This window comes from Schistocerca piceifrons, chromosome 2 (assembly GCF_021461385.2).
Source record: "Schistocerca piceifrons isolate TAMUIC-IGC-003096 chromosome 2, iqSchPice1.1, whole genome shotgun sequence".
NCBI lineage: Eukaryota > Metazoa > Arthropoda > Insecta > Orthoptera > Acrididae > Schistocerca > Schistocerca piceifrons.
The window spans coordinates 596,332,118-596,349,921 of record NC_060139.1 but is presented as its reverse complement, the minus strand read 5'-3'; the positions used below and the strand labels follow the sequence as shown (position 1 = coordinate 596,349,921).

Here is a 17,804-nt window from a genome sequence, read left to right as displayed (position 1 = left end):
CAACAATTCAATTCTGTTAAGAAGCAAATTGATTTGATTCATTCAGTCAAAGTTAATGACACAGTTTTCGAAGTGGGTACATCTTGGTATAGCAGTTGGATTACTACCAAAATGCGGGTAGTGTCTGCATTTGTTAGTTATGAAAAAGAGATTAACTGTTTCTTAAATCTTTTGCCAAATAAAATCTCAAAGAGGCACAAATCTGCCTGGTTTGATTTTGGAGGAAGCGTCCTTTGTACTGTATTTGGCACTTTAACAAGCCAAGATTTATTTGACATTAAATACAAAACTGTAGCCCTTGAACAACAGTGTTGTATGAATTCAGTTAACCTGTCTAATGAAATAACTGTATTAAGGAATACACAAAGAGCCATTACTAATAACACAGTTTTTATTGAATAAATTGTAAGGCAATTTCTTACCCATTTCAACATGACTCATGGTGAGATGAATGCAACCATCTGTGAGCTCTTTGAAGAATTATATTCTGTGAGTGTTCACTTAGATTTAAACACTCTGATTTTAAGAATTAGTGATAGTCTATGAGATGCTAGAATTGATGCTCTTTATTTAAGAACAGCTCCAAAAATTAGTTCAAACAGTTGTTCAAGCAGTGTACAATTACATCCAGATCAATCCTTACAGATATTGCTGTTAATTGAATGTGTGTTAGATGCAACATCTACTATGATTTACCCTGTTAATTCTTATAATTTATATACCTACTACAAGGTAGCTACAACATGCTCTTTAATGATTGAAGATGAATTACCTGTTATTATTTCTATACCCACTGCTACATCATAGCATAATTTTGAAATGTATAAAATTTATACTTACACTGTCGTGTGGCAACAAGCTGGCCTTCATGTCATGTATCAGCTAAAGGACTATTTACTGATCAATAAAGATTGAAGGTATTTTTTAGCTCTAGATGAGCATGACCTGTATGTAAGTAAACATCGTTATAAGTCAATTTGCCCAGAATTGGCAGTATTTTTACACAGAAGAGTGTGTAACCATGAGAAAGAATTATTTATGGATAATCCTCTTAGAGCTGATTGCCCAATGAAGCTAATGTATTTGTGTCAGCCATTTCTTCATGTCCTGAAGGTATGATTTACTCTTTCAATTCAACTCTCCATGTCACATTTAAATGTACAACTTCTGGTACACCAGATCAATGTTTCCCACTCAAATTAAACAGTAGTGGATTAATTTTAAATCCCACCCATTGTGATTATCATATGATCTGTATTGCCAACTATTATTCATGCAGCTGGAAAGCTGCCACCAACAAGGATGTTACCAGTTTATTATAACATATTGTGCATAATAGTATATGCAAATCATTCCCTGTCCAGTTTTCCCAAGGATAATGATTTAATTATGGATATCTAATAAGATATAATGACTATTAACAATGAGTTGAATTTCATTAAAGGAACAAATAGGATTAAGTCTTTTGAATCTTCAAGTAATGTTAATCCATACTTACTTGTCAGTATTGTGTTCTTCTTACTTTTATTAATGTATCTTGTGCTTACAGTATATGTCATGTACCATGTTGTGATTTTGAAAACCTGTTCATCAGTATCAATCATTACTGTGTCTGCAAAGGAGATAAATGTTGCAATGCCTTCTGATACAACAACTGATGAAGTAGATTCATGATGCCCAGGTGGTTGTCTTGAGCCACATTTGATAGCTCATCTTCTTTGGTGGGGTGTGGTGAAGGGTCACAAGCTTGGACACAGCTGCCAAATGTGGGTACAAGTGTGAGCTGTAGTTATCATGGAATGCTGATGAACTGAGGTGTCAGTGTACATTGGCCACAGAGTGCCTCACACACACACACACACACACACACACACAGTAGTCGAGTCACATTGCTGTCTGGCTGCATGGGCAGAACAGTTTCCAACGTGCATGGTTCCAATGTGATATTACGTCTTTTTGGACTCACAGTGCAGCATTAACAAATCCGTATTTGTTTGTGGTAGGATGTCAGACCCAGTTATGATGGGTCGGTGTAGCGAGCACATTATCTATAACTGTCTTCATAGAAATAAAATGGTGATGGCTAATAACTCATAGTTTGTGTATTTCTGTACCTCATGGACCCAATGCCCACAGTAATTCTAACAAATACCAAGGGAGACCCTGAGCCGAGGATAAATATCACATGAACACAATATATTTCTAGTGATGGTTAATGATGTAAGCAGTAATTGTTACTAACATATAAAGGGGGTGGTGAATCAGGAATGGGTGTTTCAGTTTTCTGACACTTTTTGTGAGCCAGTTTTGTAACAGTATTATCCAATAAACATGTGATTTTGAAAGAGGATATTGTGTCAATCTGGATTTCTTGAAGTTTCTCTTCGCACTGCCAAACCTATAGCCACACTCACAATAACTCAGCAAGCTGCAGGAAATTTTGGTGGAGCAGGTAACCTGCAAATTCATTTACTGCTACCTCAGCATTGGAGATCGTGGAGAAATGAAGATGAGTATTTGCTAATTAATTGTTATACCCTGGTGTATTTCAACTGTCATGGAGCAGCTGGGATTACAGCTGCACTGTTAAGGCGATTTCGCAAAGAGAATTTTGAGTTTCAGGTTGATTTTTGCTATTATGGTTGCTAATACAATGAACAATTTTAATGAAAACACTGGGGAGGACATCTAAAACGAATTATATGTTAACAGAAAAAAAGGAGATTAAAGACACAGTAACTAAGAAGTTGACACAAAGAAAGAAATGATGATAAGGACATGGAAATGCATTGTCATGGACAATTGAGATAAGTACTTTGATTGTCCATTCTTGTTTTATATGTGGTAGGAATTTCATGTGAAAACTAGAATTTTAGTGTGTGGACAGAAATTTTCTTTTAAACTGTTTAGAATTGTGCTGCTTTATCAGTACGATGAGTAACAGTAACCTAGACAGTGTGCCAGTAGAAAAACAGGAACAGGTAGTAGACAATGTTCCAAGTTTAAACAACAGTAGCACCAATAATGAAAGTGAAATCAAAGTAAACAGTAAGGTAGCTCAGAACCAAACACATGAGAATGAGGCCGTAGTAAGTGGTGATGTGAATGCTTGTTCCCCATTCCTTGGTTTTACCAAAACTGAATTTGCAGGATTGAGTTGGGTCTCTGTAATTGGAACTCTCAAAACAGAACTCAATGCAGAAATTACTTGTACCAAACACAATTTCAGAGTTGTTCAGAAGAATGTAATATATGGTTGTGATGTAATGAGAAACGTAATAAATAACAAGTCACATTCAGATTTTAAATTCAAAAAGTTAGAAGACCACCATAATAACGGAGTATTAGAATGAGTCTCCAATGTCATTAACGTAGAAAAGTTTGTAACTATCAGTATTGATGCATGTACTCATAGTAGTGGAATGAATAACATGAACAAGAAATTTACTGAGTTACAGGTAAATTTTGTAGTGAAAGGCTTTAGCAATAATTGTGCTGGCTTGTGAGGTAACATCTCAATTAAGCAATTTTCATGTGACAGCAAAATTCACCATGTTGATTTTTTACATAAATGTAGGGACAACTTTGTAAGTCATATGACTGATAATCTAAAAATCAAATTGAAGTTTTTTGATGGATAGGTGCTGTCATGGGCAATCAAAATGTTAATACTGAAATGTCTTGTAATGTATTTGAGATCTGTTGTTTAAATAAATTTTGATCAGAGAAAGCGAGAGTAAGGAGCCAATTTATAGAGTGAGGTAGGAAAGCATGACAGAATTTTGTGAAATACAACATAGGAGACTAATTCAATTAAACAAACTATTTGATGAACTCATTGAGACCGACACTCTAAAAAAGAGACTTCTGAGCAGAGTGCAGAGGGAATGTGTGTATGGACCAGATGAATCTGTAGAGGAATTCCAAAAATACATGAACAAATTTGACAGAGCCTTATAATGATTTGGAAATCAAGACAGTAACTTTAATATGAATAATAGATCTAAACCAAACAGATGTAATCAGAGTAATAATTGGAGTAACCATAGGAGGAAAGATAGGAATAACTCCAGAAATTATCATAATTGTGTAGGAAATAAAACGGATAATCAATGCATTGACAGAGATAGGAAAAGAAAGAGAGAAACAGCTAGCAGAAATAGACAGTGGGAGAGAGAGAAGAGGGAATATCATAACTTGAAACAAAACAACAGAGGCAGTGGTCAGGGAAACAGAAGAATATCTGAACACGTGCCTGTCAGTTTGGGGTGAAAGAAAAATCATTAGAATCAGGCAAACCACTATAGATCCATAGAAGGCTGTATGAAATCCCATAGATTCAATAGTATGGAGACTCACTAGGTGTGTCAATTATAGTTTGATCAAAAATTTTGTAGTGTAATGGAGAGTGATGTATATGATGGGAGAGATTTAGAAACTGAGGAAAAATATGATTGTAGAGTGCATGCAGAAACTTTTCAGAATTTATATAGTGAAGACAATAGTAAGGATGTGGGGGGGGGGGGGTGAAAGTTTTAATGATGATGACAACTTTGATATTTATGGCATAAATAATATAATGAGTGATGAAGGTATGGGAAGTGTGAGTGAATGTGTCTGCTGCAGTGTTGAACTAGTGAGTCAGGTGATCTTGTGCCAAAAGAGGAAACAGAGAGTTTTAATTGTAGTGCTGAGGAGATTGATAGTGATTCTCTGATTTGTGAGGCTGTGGATACTGATAATGATTCTATGATTTGTGTGGCTGGGGAGATTGATGATGTGTCTGTGATTTGTAAAAGTAATGCAGAGAGATATTGCAATGATGCAGTGATTATGTTGTAGATGGCACTGACTATGATTTGAGAAGTGCTATTATTTTTGATGTTGAGATAGATGAGATGATTTATGTGGATATTAAAGATGATATTCTAAAGGGAGATGATGATGTAAGTAGGGCTGATAATTCATAGAGGAGTGATGCATATGGTAGGATGGCACAAGAGAATCTTCTGTTGCATGTAGATGTCAGAAAAGCAGGGAGCACTGATAGTACAGCACAGGAAAGACTATCGTGCATTGATGATGAGATTTTAAGAGTTGCTTGGGATCTTTACAGAAATATTGATAATTATGTTAAGGTAGTTGAGAAAATAGAGGGCATTTGCAATGAATTACAATCAGTTATATGGAAAGAGATAAATGAGGGTGACTTAAGACAGACCTAAAGTGCCTGCAGGAGCTTTGTAACCAGTTCTGATAATGAATGTGATAATAATCAAGGCAAGGGTCACATTGGTTATGGAGGAGTATAAAACGATTTGTTTTTTGAAAAAGAAGGTAGAGATTATAGGGAATTGCAGGGGAGTCCTTACATATTTGTTAAAATTGATAACTGAAAGGGAATTCTTTGGTAGACACTGACCGTCCAGTCTATGAATTTCTGAGAAATTGAGAGACTAAATTAAATATAACAGGAATTTTACTGAATTACCTGTTGTTGGTGTCAAGATTAAGGGAGCTACTGGGACTCTAGAGGTTGAAATTGATGTTGTACTCTTTGTACAGAATGAGAAGAATGGAGGAGAATGTGATAAGAATTTCAAAATTATGTTTATGAGAGGAACTAAAGATGAGAACAAGATAACTAAGATTTGTAAGGACATCAAGCAGAATCAAAATGTAATAAAAAGCTGTATTAGGTTGATGGGAAATGAAAAAGATGGACTTTACTTTACAGTTTTCAAGGGGACTTTTTTTTTTTAGAAATAGCCTGTACAGTGAGAAATGGAAGTTACGTTGGCCAGAACAGTTTATTGATACACTTATTTGGTATCTACATGAAGCAAATAGTCATTGTGGAGCACTGAAATGTATACAGAAAATTTAATAAAATTTATGTTTTAATAACATGACCAGAAGCATTTGAAATCTTTCAGCAACTTTGTGACAGATGCCAGAGAATTAAAGTTAGTAATCAAACATGTAGAGGCTATATGCAGAATGTTCTACAGAAAACACAATTGGAATCTCCCATTTCATTTTCATCTACATCCTCTTCCATTTCCATAATATTGTCATCAAAACATCCTCCCTGTATAGATCCTCTATATACTACTTCCACCTTTCTGCCTTCCCTTCTTTGCTTAGAACTGGGTTTCCATCTGAGCTCTTGATATTCTTGCAAGTGGTTCTCTTTTCTCCAAACATCTCTTTAATTTTCCTGTAGGCAGTATCTATCTTACCCCTCTTGAGATAAGACTCTACATCCTTACATTTGTCCTCTAGCCATCCCTGCTTAGTCATTTTGTACTTCCTGCCGATCTCATTTTTGAGATGTTTGTATTCCTTTTTGCCTGCTTCATTTACTGCATTTTTGTATTTTCTCCTTTCATCAATTAAAATCACTATCTCTTCTGTTACCCATGGATTTCTACTAGGCCTTGTCTTTTTACCTACTTGATCCTCTGCTGCCTTCACTATTTCATCTCTCAAAGCTACCCATTCTTCTTCTACTGTATTTCTTTCTGCCATTCCTGTCAATTGTTCCCTTATGCTGTCCCTGAAACTCGGTACAACCTCCGGTTCTTTCAGTTTATCCTTCATCATCTGCAGAGCTCGTTGGCATATAAACCTGTACTACTGTAGTAGGTGTGGGCTTCGTGTCTATCTTGACCACAATAATGCATTAACTATGCTATTTGTAGTAGCTTACCCGTGCTCCTATTTTCCTATTCATTATTAAAGCTACTCCTGCATAACCCCTATTTGATTTTGTATTTATAGCCCTGTATTCACTTGACCAAAAGTCTTATTCCTTCTGCCACTGAACTTCACTAATTCCCACTATATCTAACTTTGACCTATCCATTTCCCTTTTTAAATTTTCTAACCTAACTGCCCAATTAAGGGATTTGACATTCCACGCTCCGATCCTTAGAAAGCCAGTTTTCCTTCTCCTGATAACGACATCCTCTTGAGTAGTCCCCGCCCAGAGATCCGAATGGGGGACTATTTTACCTCCAGAATATTTTACCCAAGAGGACACCATCATTATTTAATCATACAGTGAAGCTGCATGCCCTCAGAAAAAATGACGGCTGTAGTTTCCCCTTGCTTTCAGCCGTTCGCAGTACCACAACAGCAAGGCCATTTTGGTTAGTGTTACAAGGCCAGATCAGTCAATCATCCAGACTGTTGCCCCTGCAACTACTGAAAAGGCTGCTTCCCCTCTTCAGGAACCATATGTTTGTCTGGCCTCTCAACAGATACCCCTCCGTTGTGGTTGCACCTACGGCATGGTTATCTGTATCGTTGAGGCACGCAAGCCTCCCCACCAACGGCAAGGTCCATGGTTCATGGGGGGGGGGGGGGATACTACATAATAATAATAATAATAATATGGTATTTTAACTATACTTCTATTTCACATTTTACTACAGTAAAGGCACTTTGCCTCAGTGGCCCACTTGTAAACTTATATTTCAGTTCATTTGCTTGTTGAGAGATGCATTTGTAATACAGGTTTCATTTTCATTGCATTTTAAGAGGTTTTTAATTTCAAAAATTATTTGCATAATTTATGAGAGTTTACAGAGGTGTTGAAACACAAGTCTAGTATTGAGCCATGATGTGTAAGTTTCCAATATACTGTGTAAAAAATAAATAAATAAAGGACTGAAATTACCATTCTGTTTGCATTTGTGTAATAACCTCACAGAAATGTTAGGAACATTTTCTGACTAATAATCTTCATGACATAAGCAACTTTATATAAAAAAAATATTGTTAGCAAACATAGTTTACAAATTTCAATTCTCAAAGCCCTGTAAAACTTTTTCTTGCAGTGAGAAAGTAATGAATTAATGTGAAACTGAATGATGACAGTCTGTGTACACTACCAAGATTTTGACTGTAATCCATACACTTTCTCTTTCTGATAATGGATGATGTAGGAAGTAATTATTACAAATATACATAAAAGTAGTTATGAAGTACACATGATTGTGTCCAACAGCTTTTTGAGACAGTTCTGTTGCAGTATTATGCAATATACATGTGATTTTGGAGGAGCACATTGTGTCAACCTGAATTTCCTGAAATTTCTCTTAGTGCCACCAAATCTATAGTTACACTGTTAACAGCTCAACAAGTTGCAGCAAATTTTTGTGGAGGAGATAAATCACAAATTCTTTTACAGCCACTGCAGCATCTGAGACCACCGAGAAATGAAGATGAGTATTTGCAAATTAATTGTTATGCCTTGGTATATTTCACACTACAGGACAGGAGGTAGTTACTAAAAACTCTTCTTAAATGTATAAAGGATTTCTTAAATGATATAAGCAATGATGGCCACTGCCTTTCAAAACAATACAGTGAAATTTAGTGAATTATTCCTTTATTATTTTTTACTCTTTGTTGGCACGTTTAAATTGTGGGCCTCTTGTTTATTTTTGCTTTCAAATGATAATTCCATGTAATGGGAAATCTTGGAATGTTGAATCAGCTGGCGTACTTTTGGTGTATCTGTTTCTCTCAATATTGAAAAATAACATAATAATTATATTATTTTGCATACTTTCAAATGTGTTCAGCAGCGTACAAAGAAAAGGTCATAAGAAAAAAAAAAATACACACAACAATAAGAAAGTATTGGAAAATGACAACATTTTCATCAAACTACCTGAAAGTCTTTGCTTACATTCCTTATAAGAGACTGGTTCATTAGAAGTTTACAGTGTCAACTAAAGCACAAGCAAATAATGTTCATACAACATGAAATAAGTGTGTCACCAACAGGATCATGATTGACATGGTATTAAGCCTCATCTCATTTTTTATTTATATCCTTTACAAAGTACATGAAATAGCTTCATTGGTGGTTATAGAAAAGGTAGAACATAATTTATTTTACATTTGCCCATTTGTTAAATTTTTCTTTAGATCTAATTTTTTGCAATTTAACAGCTCCTGTGCCTCTGTCATAATCATTTTCTGTATGATACTGTCAATTGCATCTCTCTCTGTCATTGTACATACATTCTATTTCAAAGGCTATGGCAACACACTATGCCAGAAATTCATTCGTTCCTTGTTGAGCCCCGTACCAGCCTGGAGATCACTCGCAATTTCGAGATAATTTGTATTATTTATCTCAAATATATTCCATTCTTCTGTAAGTAACTCATCAGTGTATGGAGTTGGATTACTGAAAATACAAAATTAAAATTTATATTGTGTTTGTTCTGGACATAACAAACATAACAGCTTACTTTTTTAAAAGTGTTTATCAAACTTTATCAAAAATACATTATTTACATTCAGTATAGCAAAGCTGGTAATGAATCTCTGCAAATGAACAATTCTTCCAAATATTTCAACAACTATAGCTACAGTTAAAAACTACCAATAAAGGAACATCCTGCAATTTTAGCTAAGCTGTGCATATGAACTAACCCACAAGCAGTAGCTTCCACCAAAACATAAGACTTAGAAACAAAAAATAGAAAATTTTGATACAAATACCTTAAAAGAAAGAGATCTGTAGATTTATTTTACTAACTTCACCTAGAAATCACTGAAAAATGAACATATACATTTACATAGACAGCAGCTAATATGTAGAACATCTAAAGTGATGGAAAGAGAGAAAAAAAAGGATGTGCATATTTACAAAAATCAGTATTAAGATACAGACCATAAAGGTTAGTGAATATTATATTAAATTGTTGTGGCACAAGAGTGAATCTAAAAGCATATAAAACTCCAGAACTGGTAGTTTAATGATAACCTGCAGGAGCAGATTTTTAGTTTGAGAAATGAGCTATCAGCAGTGCTACTAAGGACTGGCACTTTTAATTGGAGACTTATTATTCATAGTCATTTAAATATTGATTATTACTATATGATAATACTGATGAAGATCTGTGAGAGTTTATGATGAACAACTTTGTATTATTTTCAACAACAAAATTCAAGTCAAGCCATACTGCAAAGGCAATGACAACTTGTCCTTAAACCCACAAAATGGCAGTGAACAATATGTAAAAGCAATAACAAAAAATATTTCTGAGCATGATGGTCTCTATCATTGTTCACCCACATGTCTTCTGAGCAAACTTCCACGTGACATTCCTTTTCTTTATACCTTCCCCTTTTACACCCTTGCCAGCCCACAGGTCTCATTAATTTTCTGTCATGGGGGCTTGATGGTTTAGAGATGTTTCATTATTGGCCCCTTTCTTTGCAGCATAAGTTTGGTATTTGTAAACTGTGCATAATCAGCGACTTTTACAATTTGTTATGCAATTTTGTTTGTTCTTGTCTTATATTTTATGATACGATTGTCTCTTTCATCATGCACTTTATGGTACAATGTCACCATTCCTGCTACTTGTGCACATATTCATTTTTTTGCTGATGTTGAAGTATTTCATTCTTATTCGGCAGCTAGCACCTAGGCATGTCTATTTTCCCTTATTTTCCCCTTATTTTTGCCCAATTTAATATGCAACACTAGATGACTAATAGACTGCTTTACTCCTTGCTCCATCACACTGCATTTATGATACAATAAAAAATAAACAGTTATTGGAGCACCTCCAGCTTGTCTATTTTCCCATATTTTTGCCCAGTTTAATATGCAACACTAGATGACTTATAGACTGCTTTAGCCCTTGCTTCTTCATATTGTACTTACGATACAACAAAAAAATAAATAAGTATTGTATTTGCTTGTAAACCTGCTACCTTTTTACAAACACCTACACCCAATATACACTGCCATTTCCAAGTAATTCTGATGACTTCACATTTTTAGTCTTACTATTACTATATATTTTATAAGCAACATAATTTTTTCTAAATATGTTTTATATCTTTTTACTTTTTTGTTTGTTGTTATCATGTCTTTAATAAAACAAATTTATCCTTCTTCATTGATGGTTCATCCTCCATGCCTCTTCTTCCCCTATTTCCAGTTAGTACATGTATCATATTGTTTTATCAACACCGTAAGAGTAATGTATGACCATCCTTTTTACTTCTTCCCTTTATTTTAAATTATATTTTACTCATGCATTCAAAGCTGCATTATGATACAACTAGTCCCACCTATAGACCATTTTCTAATCTTAGATATTAATGTAGTGTACTCAGTTACATCCTGGTATGTGACATATTCACTTGATGCCATACTGCCTGTATGTAGTTCTACACCTTGTCTTGATTTGTTTTTCTCATGTACTCTTTATTGTATTTTCTTGCTTGTCTTACAGCTTCTACTACCTTGCTACTCTCGATTTTTTTAACCTTCTCCAGATATTCTGAGGATCAATGTCTTAGAAACACATCAATAAAGCAGTTGCCTTACACCTACTGACTATTACATATTTATCCAGAATCGATATCAGTATTGTTCAACATTTTAAAATTCCTGCTCATTTCTGGTCCACACTGTGCCAGTAGCAAGTAAAGTGGACAGTATATTAGCATTTACACCAATTTGTAACATGGTTTGCATAAAAAGGGAGCATACACAGTGTACAAGAGATATGAAACACAAAACTTCAGGACCGTTGTTGTTTTTTTTAACCGAAAGTTACTGAAAAATAATGTTTCTCTTTAGGAACAAGAAATGGACAGTAAACAGCAGAAGGTATGATCCAATGTAGAACATCTTAGGTATGCCAATAGAATAACCAAACCAGTTTATTAATTCAGAAAATAGAAAACTGGTAGGGAGTGCTATATCTATATTATTTAAAATGCATGGTAAGTCAATGTAACTGTAGCTGAACAGACCCAGGGTTCTGGATGACTTTTATGTAACTTTCCCCTTTTCCTAACCCTTGTGAGTCCTTTTCCTTCATCCCTTCTCCTTTCCCTTCAACCCTTCTGCCAATGGGAGGGTCCACTGTGAAAACTTGCACATTTCCACAACTATTATGTATGTTTTCTCCAGCTGCCACTTGGTGAGTAGATTTTTTTTGTCTGTCCACAATACATAACAATAAAATGAGATTTATGAATGAGTAATCTGCTGATTTTCCTTTCCTTATATCCATACTGTCTTCAGTTTCACCAAAATGCTAATCCTTTGCACAGTCAAGCAAGTAGTAGATTCCACACCAAATTGAAGACTGTTATAGGCATGGTGTTTGTATCTTTAATGGCTAACAATGTATCTAACATTTTTTATTGTTAGTAAGCATTAAAAATTTTTTTATTGTGGTGTACATAATCAATATTATTTGCCTGCTGTGCTAATGTGTGTTTCAACTTTATATATATATATATATATATATATATATATATATATATAATGGAAGGAAACATTCCACGTGGGAAAAATTATATATAAAAACAAAGATGAGGTGACTTACCGAACAAAAGCGCTGGCAGGTCGATAGACACACAAACAAACACAAACACACACACAAAATTCAAGCTTTCGCAACAAACTGTTGCCTCATCAGGAAAGAGGGAAGGAGAGGGGAAGACGAAAGGAAGTGGGTTTTAAGGGAGAGGGTAAGGAGTCATTCCAATCCCGGGAGCGGAAAGACTTACCTTAGGGGGAAAAAAGGACAGGTATACACTCGCACACACGCACATATCCATCCACACATACAGACACAAGCAGACATATTTAAAGACAAAGAGTTTGGGCAGAGATGTCAGTCAAGGCAGAAGTGTAGAGGCAAAGAAGTTGTTGAAAGACAGGTGAGGTATGAGTGACGGCAACTTGAAATTAGCGGAGATTGAGGCCTGGCGGATGACGAGAAGAGAGGATATACTGAAGGGCAAGTTCCCATCTCCGGAGTTCGGATAGGTTGGTGTTGGTGGGAAGTATCCAGATAACCCGGACGGTGTAACACTGTGCCAAGATGTGCTGGCTGTGCACCAAGGCATGTTTAGCCACAGGGTGATCCTCATTACCAACAAACACTGTCTGCCTGTGTCCATTCATGCGAATGGACAGTTTGTTGCTGGTCATTCCCACATAGAATGCATCACAGTGTAGGCAGGTCAGTTGGTAAATCACGTGGGTGCTTTCACACGTGGCTCTGCCTCTGATCGTGTACACCTTCCGGGTTACAGGACTGGAGTAGGTGGTGGTGGGAGGGTGCATGGGACAGGTTTTGCATCGGGGGCAGTTACAAGGATAGGAGCCAGAGGGTAGGGAAGGTGGTTTGGGGATTTCATAGGGATGAACTAACAGGTTACGAAGGTTAGGTGGATGGCGGAAAGACACTCTTGGCGGAGTGGGGAGGATTTCATGAAGGATGGATCCATTTCAGGGCAGGATTTGAGGAAGTCGTATCCCTGCTGGAGAGCCACATTCAGAGTCTGGTCCAGTCCCGGAAAGTATCCTGTCACAAGTGGGGCACTTTTGTGGTTCTTCTGTGGGGGATTCTGGGTTTGAGGGGACGAGGAAGTGGCTCTGGTTATTTGCTTCTGTACCAGGTCGGGAGGGTAGTTGCGGGATGCGAAAGCTGTTTTCAGGTTGTTGGTGTAATGATTCAGGGGTTCCGGACTGGAGCAGATTCGTTTGCCACGAAGACCTAGGCTGTAGGGAAGGGACCGTTTGATGTGGAATGGGTGGCAGCTGTCATAATGGAGGTACTGTTGCTTGTTGGTGGGTTTGATGTGGACGGACGTGTGAAGTTGGCCATTGGACAGGTGGAGGTCAACGTCAAGGAAAGTGGCATGGGATTTGGAGTAGGACCAGGTGAAACTGATGGAACCAAAGGAGTTGAGGTTGGAGAGGAAATTCTGGAGTTCTTCTTCACTGTGAGTCCAGATCATGAAGATGTCATCAATAAATCTGTACCAAACTTTGGGTTGGCAGACTTGGGTAACCAAGAAGGCTTCCTCTAAGCGACCCATGAATAGGTTGGCGTACGAGGGGGCCATCCTGGTGCCCATGGCTGTTCCCTTTAATTGTTGGTATGTCTGGCCCTCAAAAGTGAAGAAGTTGTGGGTCAGGATGAAGCTGGCTAAGGTGATGAGGAAAGAGGTTTTAGGTAGGGTGGCAGGTGATCGGCATGAAAGGAAATGCTCCATCGCAGCGAGGCCCTGGACGTGCGGAATATTTGTGTATAACGAATCTGCTCCAGTCCGGAATCCCTGAATCATTACACCAACAACCTGAAAACAGCTTTCGCATCCCGCAACTACCCTCCCGACCTGGTACAGAAGCAAATAACCAGAGCCACTTCCTCGTCCCCTCAAACCCAGAATCCCCCACAGAAGAACCACAAAAGTGCCCCACTTGTGACAGGATACTTTCCGGGACTGGACCAGACTCTGAATGTGGCTCTCCAGCAGGGATACGACTTCCTCAAATCCTGCCCTGAAATGGATCCATCCTTCATGAAATCCTCCCCACTCCGCCAAGAGTGTCTTTCCGCCATCCACCTAACCTTCGTAACCTGTTAGTTCATCCCTATGAAATCCCCAAACCACCTTCCCTACCCTCTGGCTCCTATCCTTGTAACTGCCCCCGATGCAAAACCTGTCCCATGCACCCTCCCACCACCACCTACTCCAGTCCTGTAACCCGGAAGGTGTACACGATCAGAGGCAGAGCCACGTGTGAAAGCACCCACGTGATTTACCAACTGACCTGCCTACACTGTGATGCATTCTATGTGGGAATGACCAGCAACAAACTGTCCATTCGCATGAATGGACACAGGCAGACAGTGTTTGTTGGTAATGAGGATCACCCTGTGGCTAAACATGCCTTGGTGCACAGCCAGCACATCTTGGCACAGTGTTACACCGTCCGGGTTATCTGGATACTTCCCACCAACACCAACCTATCCGAACTCCGGAGATGGGAACTTGCCCTTCAGTATATCCTCTCTTCTCGTCATCCGCCAGGCCTCAATCTCCGCTAATTTCAAGTTGCCGTCACTCATACCTCACCTGTCTTTCAACAACTTCTTTGCCTCTACACTTCTGCCTTGACTGACATCTCTGCCCAAACTCTTTGTCTTTAAATATGTCTGCTTGTGTCTGTATGTGTGGATGGATATGTGCGTGTGTGCGAGTGTATACCTGTCCTTTTTTCCCCCTAAGGTAAGTCTTTCCGCTCCCGGGATTGGAATGACTCCTTACCCTCTCCCTTAAAACCCACTTCCTTTCGTCTTCCCCTCTCCTTCCCTCTTTCCTGATGAGGCAACAGTTTGTTGCGAAAGCTTGAATTTTGTGTGTGTGTTTGTGTTTGTTTGTGTGTCTATCGACCTGCCAGCGCTTTTGTTCGGTAAGTCACCTCATCTTTGTTTTTTGTGTGTGTGTGTGTGTGTGTTATTTCAATCTTTGTATATATATATATATATATATATATATATATATATATATACACACACACACCCCCCACATTCCCCCCCCCTTTTTGTTTTATAAAAAGCAGATACTGACAAAAATAATTATTTTACCTATGTTTCACAAAATTGGACCACATCTGTAACAGCCGAATTCCAGTTCTATATCCAGCAGAATCAGATTCAAGACTTGCATAATTACTCATATATCTTCTATCATCTCCATGGCAAGCTCCTGTGGAACATAGTAATTAGTGTTATTGTTATGTTGAAGACTTTTTAGAGGAGCTACTGTACTGCATCAAAAATTGTATAAAAACTGATTTCAGGTGGCAATAAGACCTTTAGTCATGATAATATTTTTACCTGGGAAGTCAGGAAATTCACTGAGTGGTCCATAGAAGGAAAACTCATAATAGTAAACTGGATATGCAGAATCTTTACTCATGTTTTGCACTACGGTGTGTACTCCTTCAACAAACATGAGATCTGATACCAGCTGTGACAAACAAAATACTTATTTAACTTCATACTATATGCTGAAAGCAATATGGGAAACAATATAATCAAAAAATCAAACAATGGAAAATCAAAGATGGAATGTAACAATATTGTGAGGAGGAAAGTTGCTACTCACCATATAGTGGAGATGCTGAGTCGCTGATTCTTAATTGCAAGGAATGTGAGACATAAGTAACTGGTACCTTAAAAATATACATCTAATTCTTTTCTAAACATACATCCTAACTGGGCTAAGAAAGATGCCCAAATTGCAGGCCTCAAATGAGTAATTATGTGTTGAACAAGACATCTGTCAAAATGTATAGAACTTCAAGTTTATAATAAATATTTGTATATTCATCAGCTATGTATGTTATTTCAATCTTTGTAATAAACACATTCTATCTGTGCAACAAGCACAATATATTAGTGGCATTTTCCTTGTTGCCAGCAATATGTGGGCCATATTCCACTTCCTTCTGACTCATAATGCAGGAAACAACTTTTTCTCCAAACAACACGTGCAAAAGAAGCCATGAAGAGGTGCATGCATAACAGCTTTATGATTTATTTCTTTGTACAATTGTAATCAAATAAAAAACAAGAAATTTAGTTTATTAAATATCATTATTAGTAAATCTTACCGTTGCAATTGAGTCATTAGATTCTAAAGTAATTTCACTGTCACCAAAGAAAAACTGCCGAATCTGTGCTGATGCTTTCAGCTGCTCTTCTTTACTAGAAAGCCTGAGTTCATGAGCAATATAATCATCAAAGTTATCATTCAAATCCTTTACACCTTCCTCAGTTGCAAACAACCCACCCTCTGCAAATAAAAAGTTAATTTATCACATCATATGTTTATCAGAACTTTGTAGTCCACATTATAAGAACTGCAATAGGCATGAAATTTCGTTTTCGACTTTCTGCAACAACATATGTATACATTATTATGAAATGTCACAATATAAAAAAGGAAATCAACATTTTGAAATAAGCAGTCAATCACAAATTCTGTTGACCCAACAGATGATAAACTTAAAACCAAGAGAAAACATAAAGTCAGAAAAACGTAAAGAAAATGATTGTTAAAATATCTTAAACATGAATTCTCAGTACAGTGTAACTTTAAATTCAGGCCCATTGAGAACATATATGGTACTCCAAATAACTAAAATGATTGCTAAAATATCTTAAACAAACATGAATTCTCAGTGGAGTGTAAATTTAAATACAGGCCCAATAAGGTCATACATCATACTGCACATAACTCCAGTCAAGTGTGTTGCAAGAAAAGAATTGCCTGGAATACCAAAGCTCAATTTCCCATTAACATTAGTTAAGAGTGTAATGAGAGATGACCCAGCTGTTTCCAGACGATTAAGATTTGGCACACTGAATGTACAAACACTGACAGGAAGGTGGAAGAAGTGGTAGACTTGAAGTTGAGGAGATTGCATACCCTACGATTGTTAGAAACCCAGGAACCAGGCAAAAAGGTTAAGGAAATGGGAAACTGAGGAATGGATCTAGGCTGTACTGAAGTGAAAATGATTAAGAAGGAAACTTGGTGAAATGGTTACGTGAAGTAACTGTAGTTATAAGAGCAGTGTTGAAAGAGGAGGTGAAGGGAATAACTGACAACATGAGAGAGGTCAGAGTAAATGTGGAAGGGAAGGATATTGAAAGTGTGCACACATATGCACCACAAGTTCAGTTTGTGAATGTAGACTTTTCCAGAGTGTACTGTTGAAGAAAAGCTCTTTCGTTTCCAGCCAGGTGACAGTACCATGGCATTTTGAAGAGTGTCATACTCATCATCTTCTGGCAAAGATGATGAGTATGAAAATCTTCAAAACATTGCAGTAGTTAAATGCTGCCACCAGGTTGGAAACCTGAAATTTTTTCATCACAAGTTGGATGTCCTGCGAAAGAGGAGCCTTTTGAACAGGACACACAAAGCCAACTAACAGA

The 17,804-nt window shown here is 37.2% G+C and overlaps 1 protein-coding gene across 1 annotated transcript in view; it reads right to left on the bottom strand.

The window, feature by feature from the left end:
- Nucleotides 1–8,886: 8,886 nt before the first annotated feature.
- Nucleotides 8,887–17,804, bottom strand: part of LOC124775639 (esterase FE4-like) — a 54,405-nt gene continuing 45,487 nt past the window's right edge. The window contains exons 7-10 of the mRNA XM_047250467.1: nt 16,475–16,656; nt 15,696–15,828; nt 15,444–15,564; nt 8,887–9,208 (exon numbers count right to left, since the gene is read on the bottom strand). Coding sequence (XP_047106423.1) covers nt 9,055–9,208; nt 15,444–15,564; nt 15,696–15,828; nt 16,475–16,656 — 590 coding nt within the window. The 3' untranslated portion in view covers nt 8,887–9,054. The remainder of the gene's footprint in view (nt 9,209–15,443; nt 15,565–15,695; nt 15,829–16,474; nt 16,657–17,804) is intronic.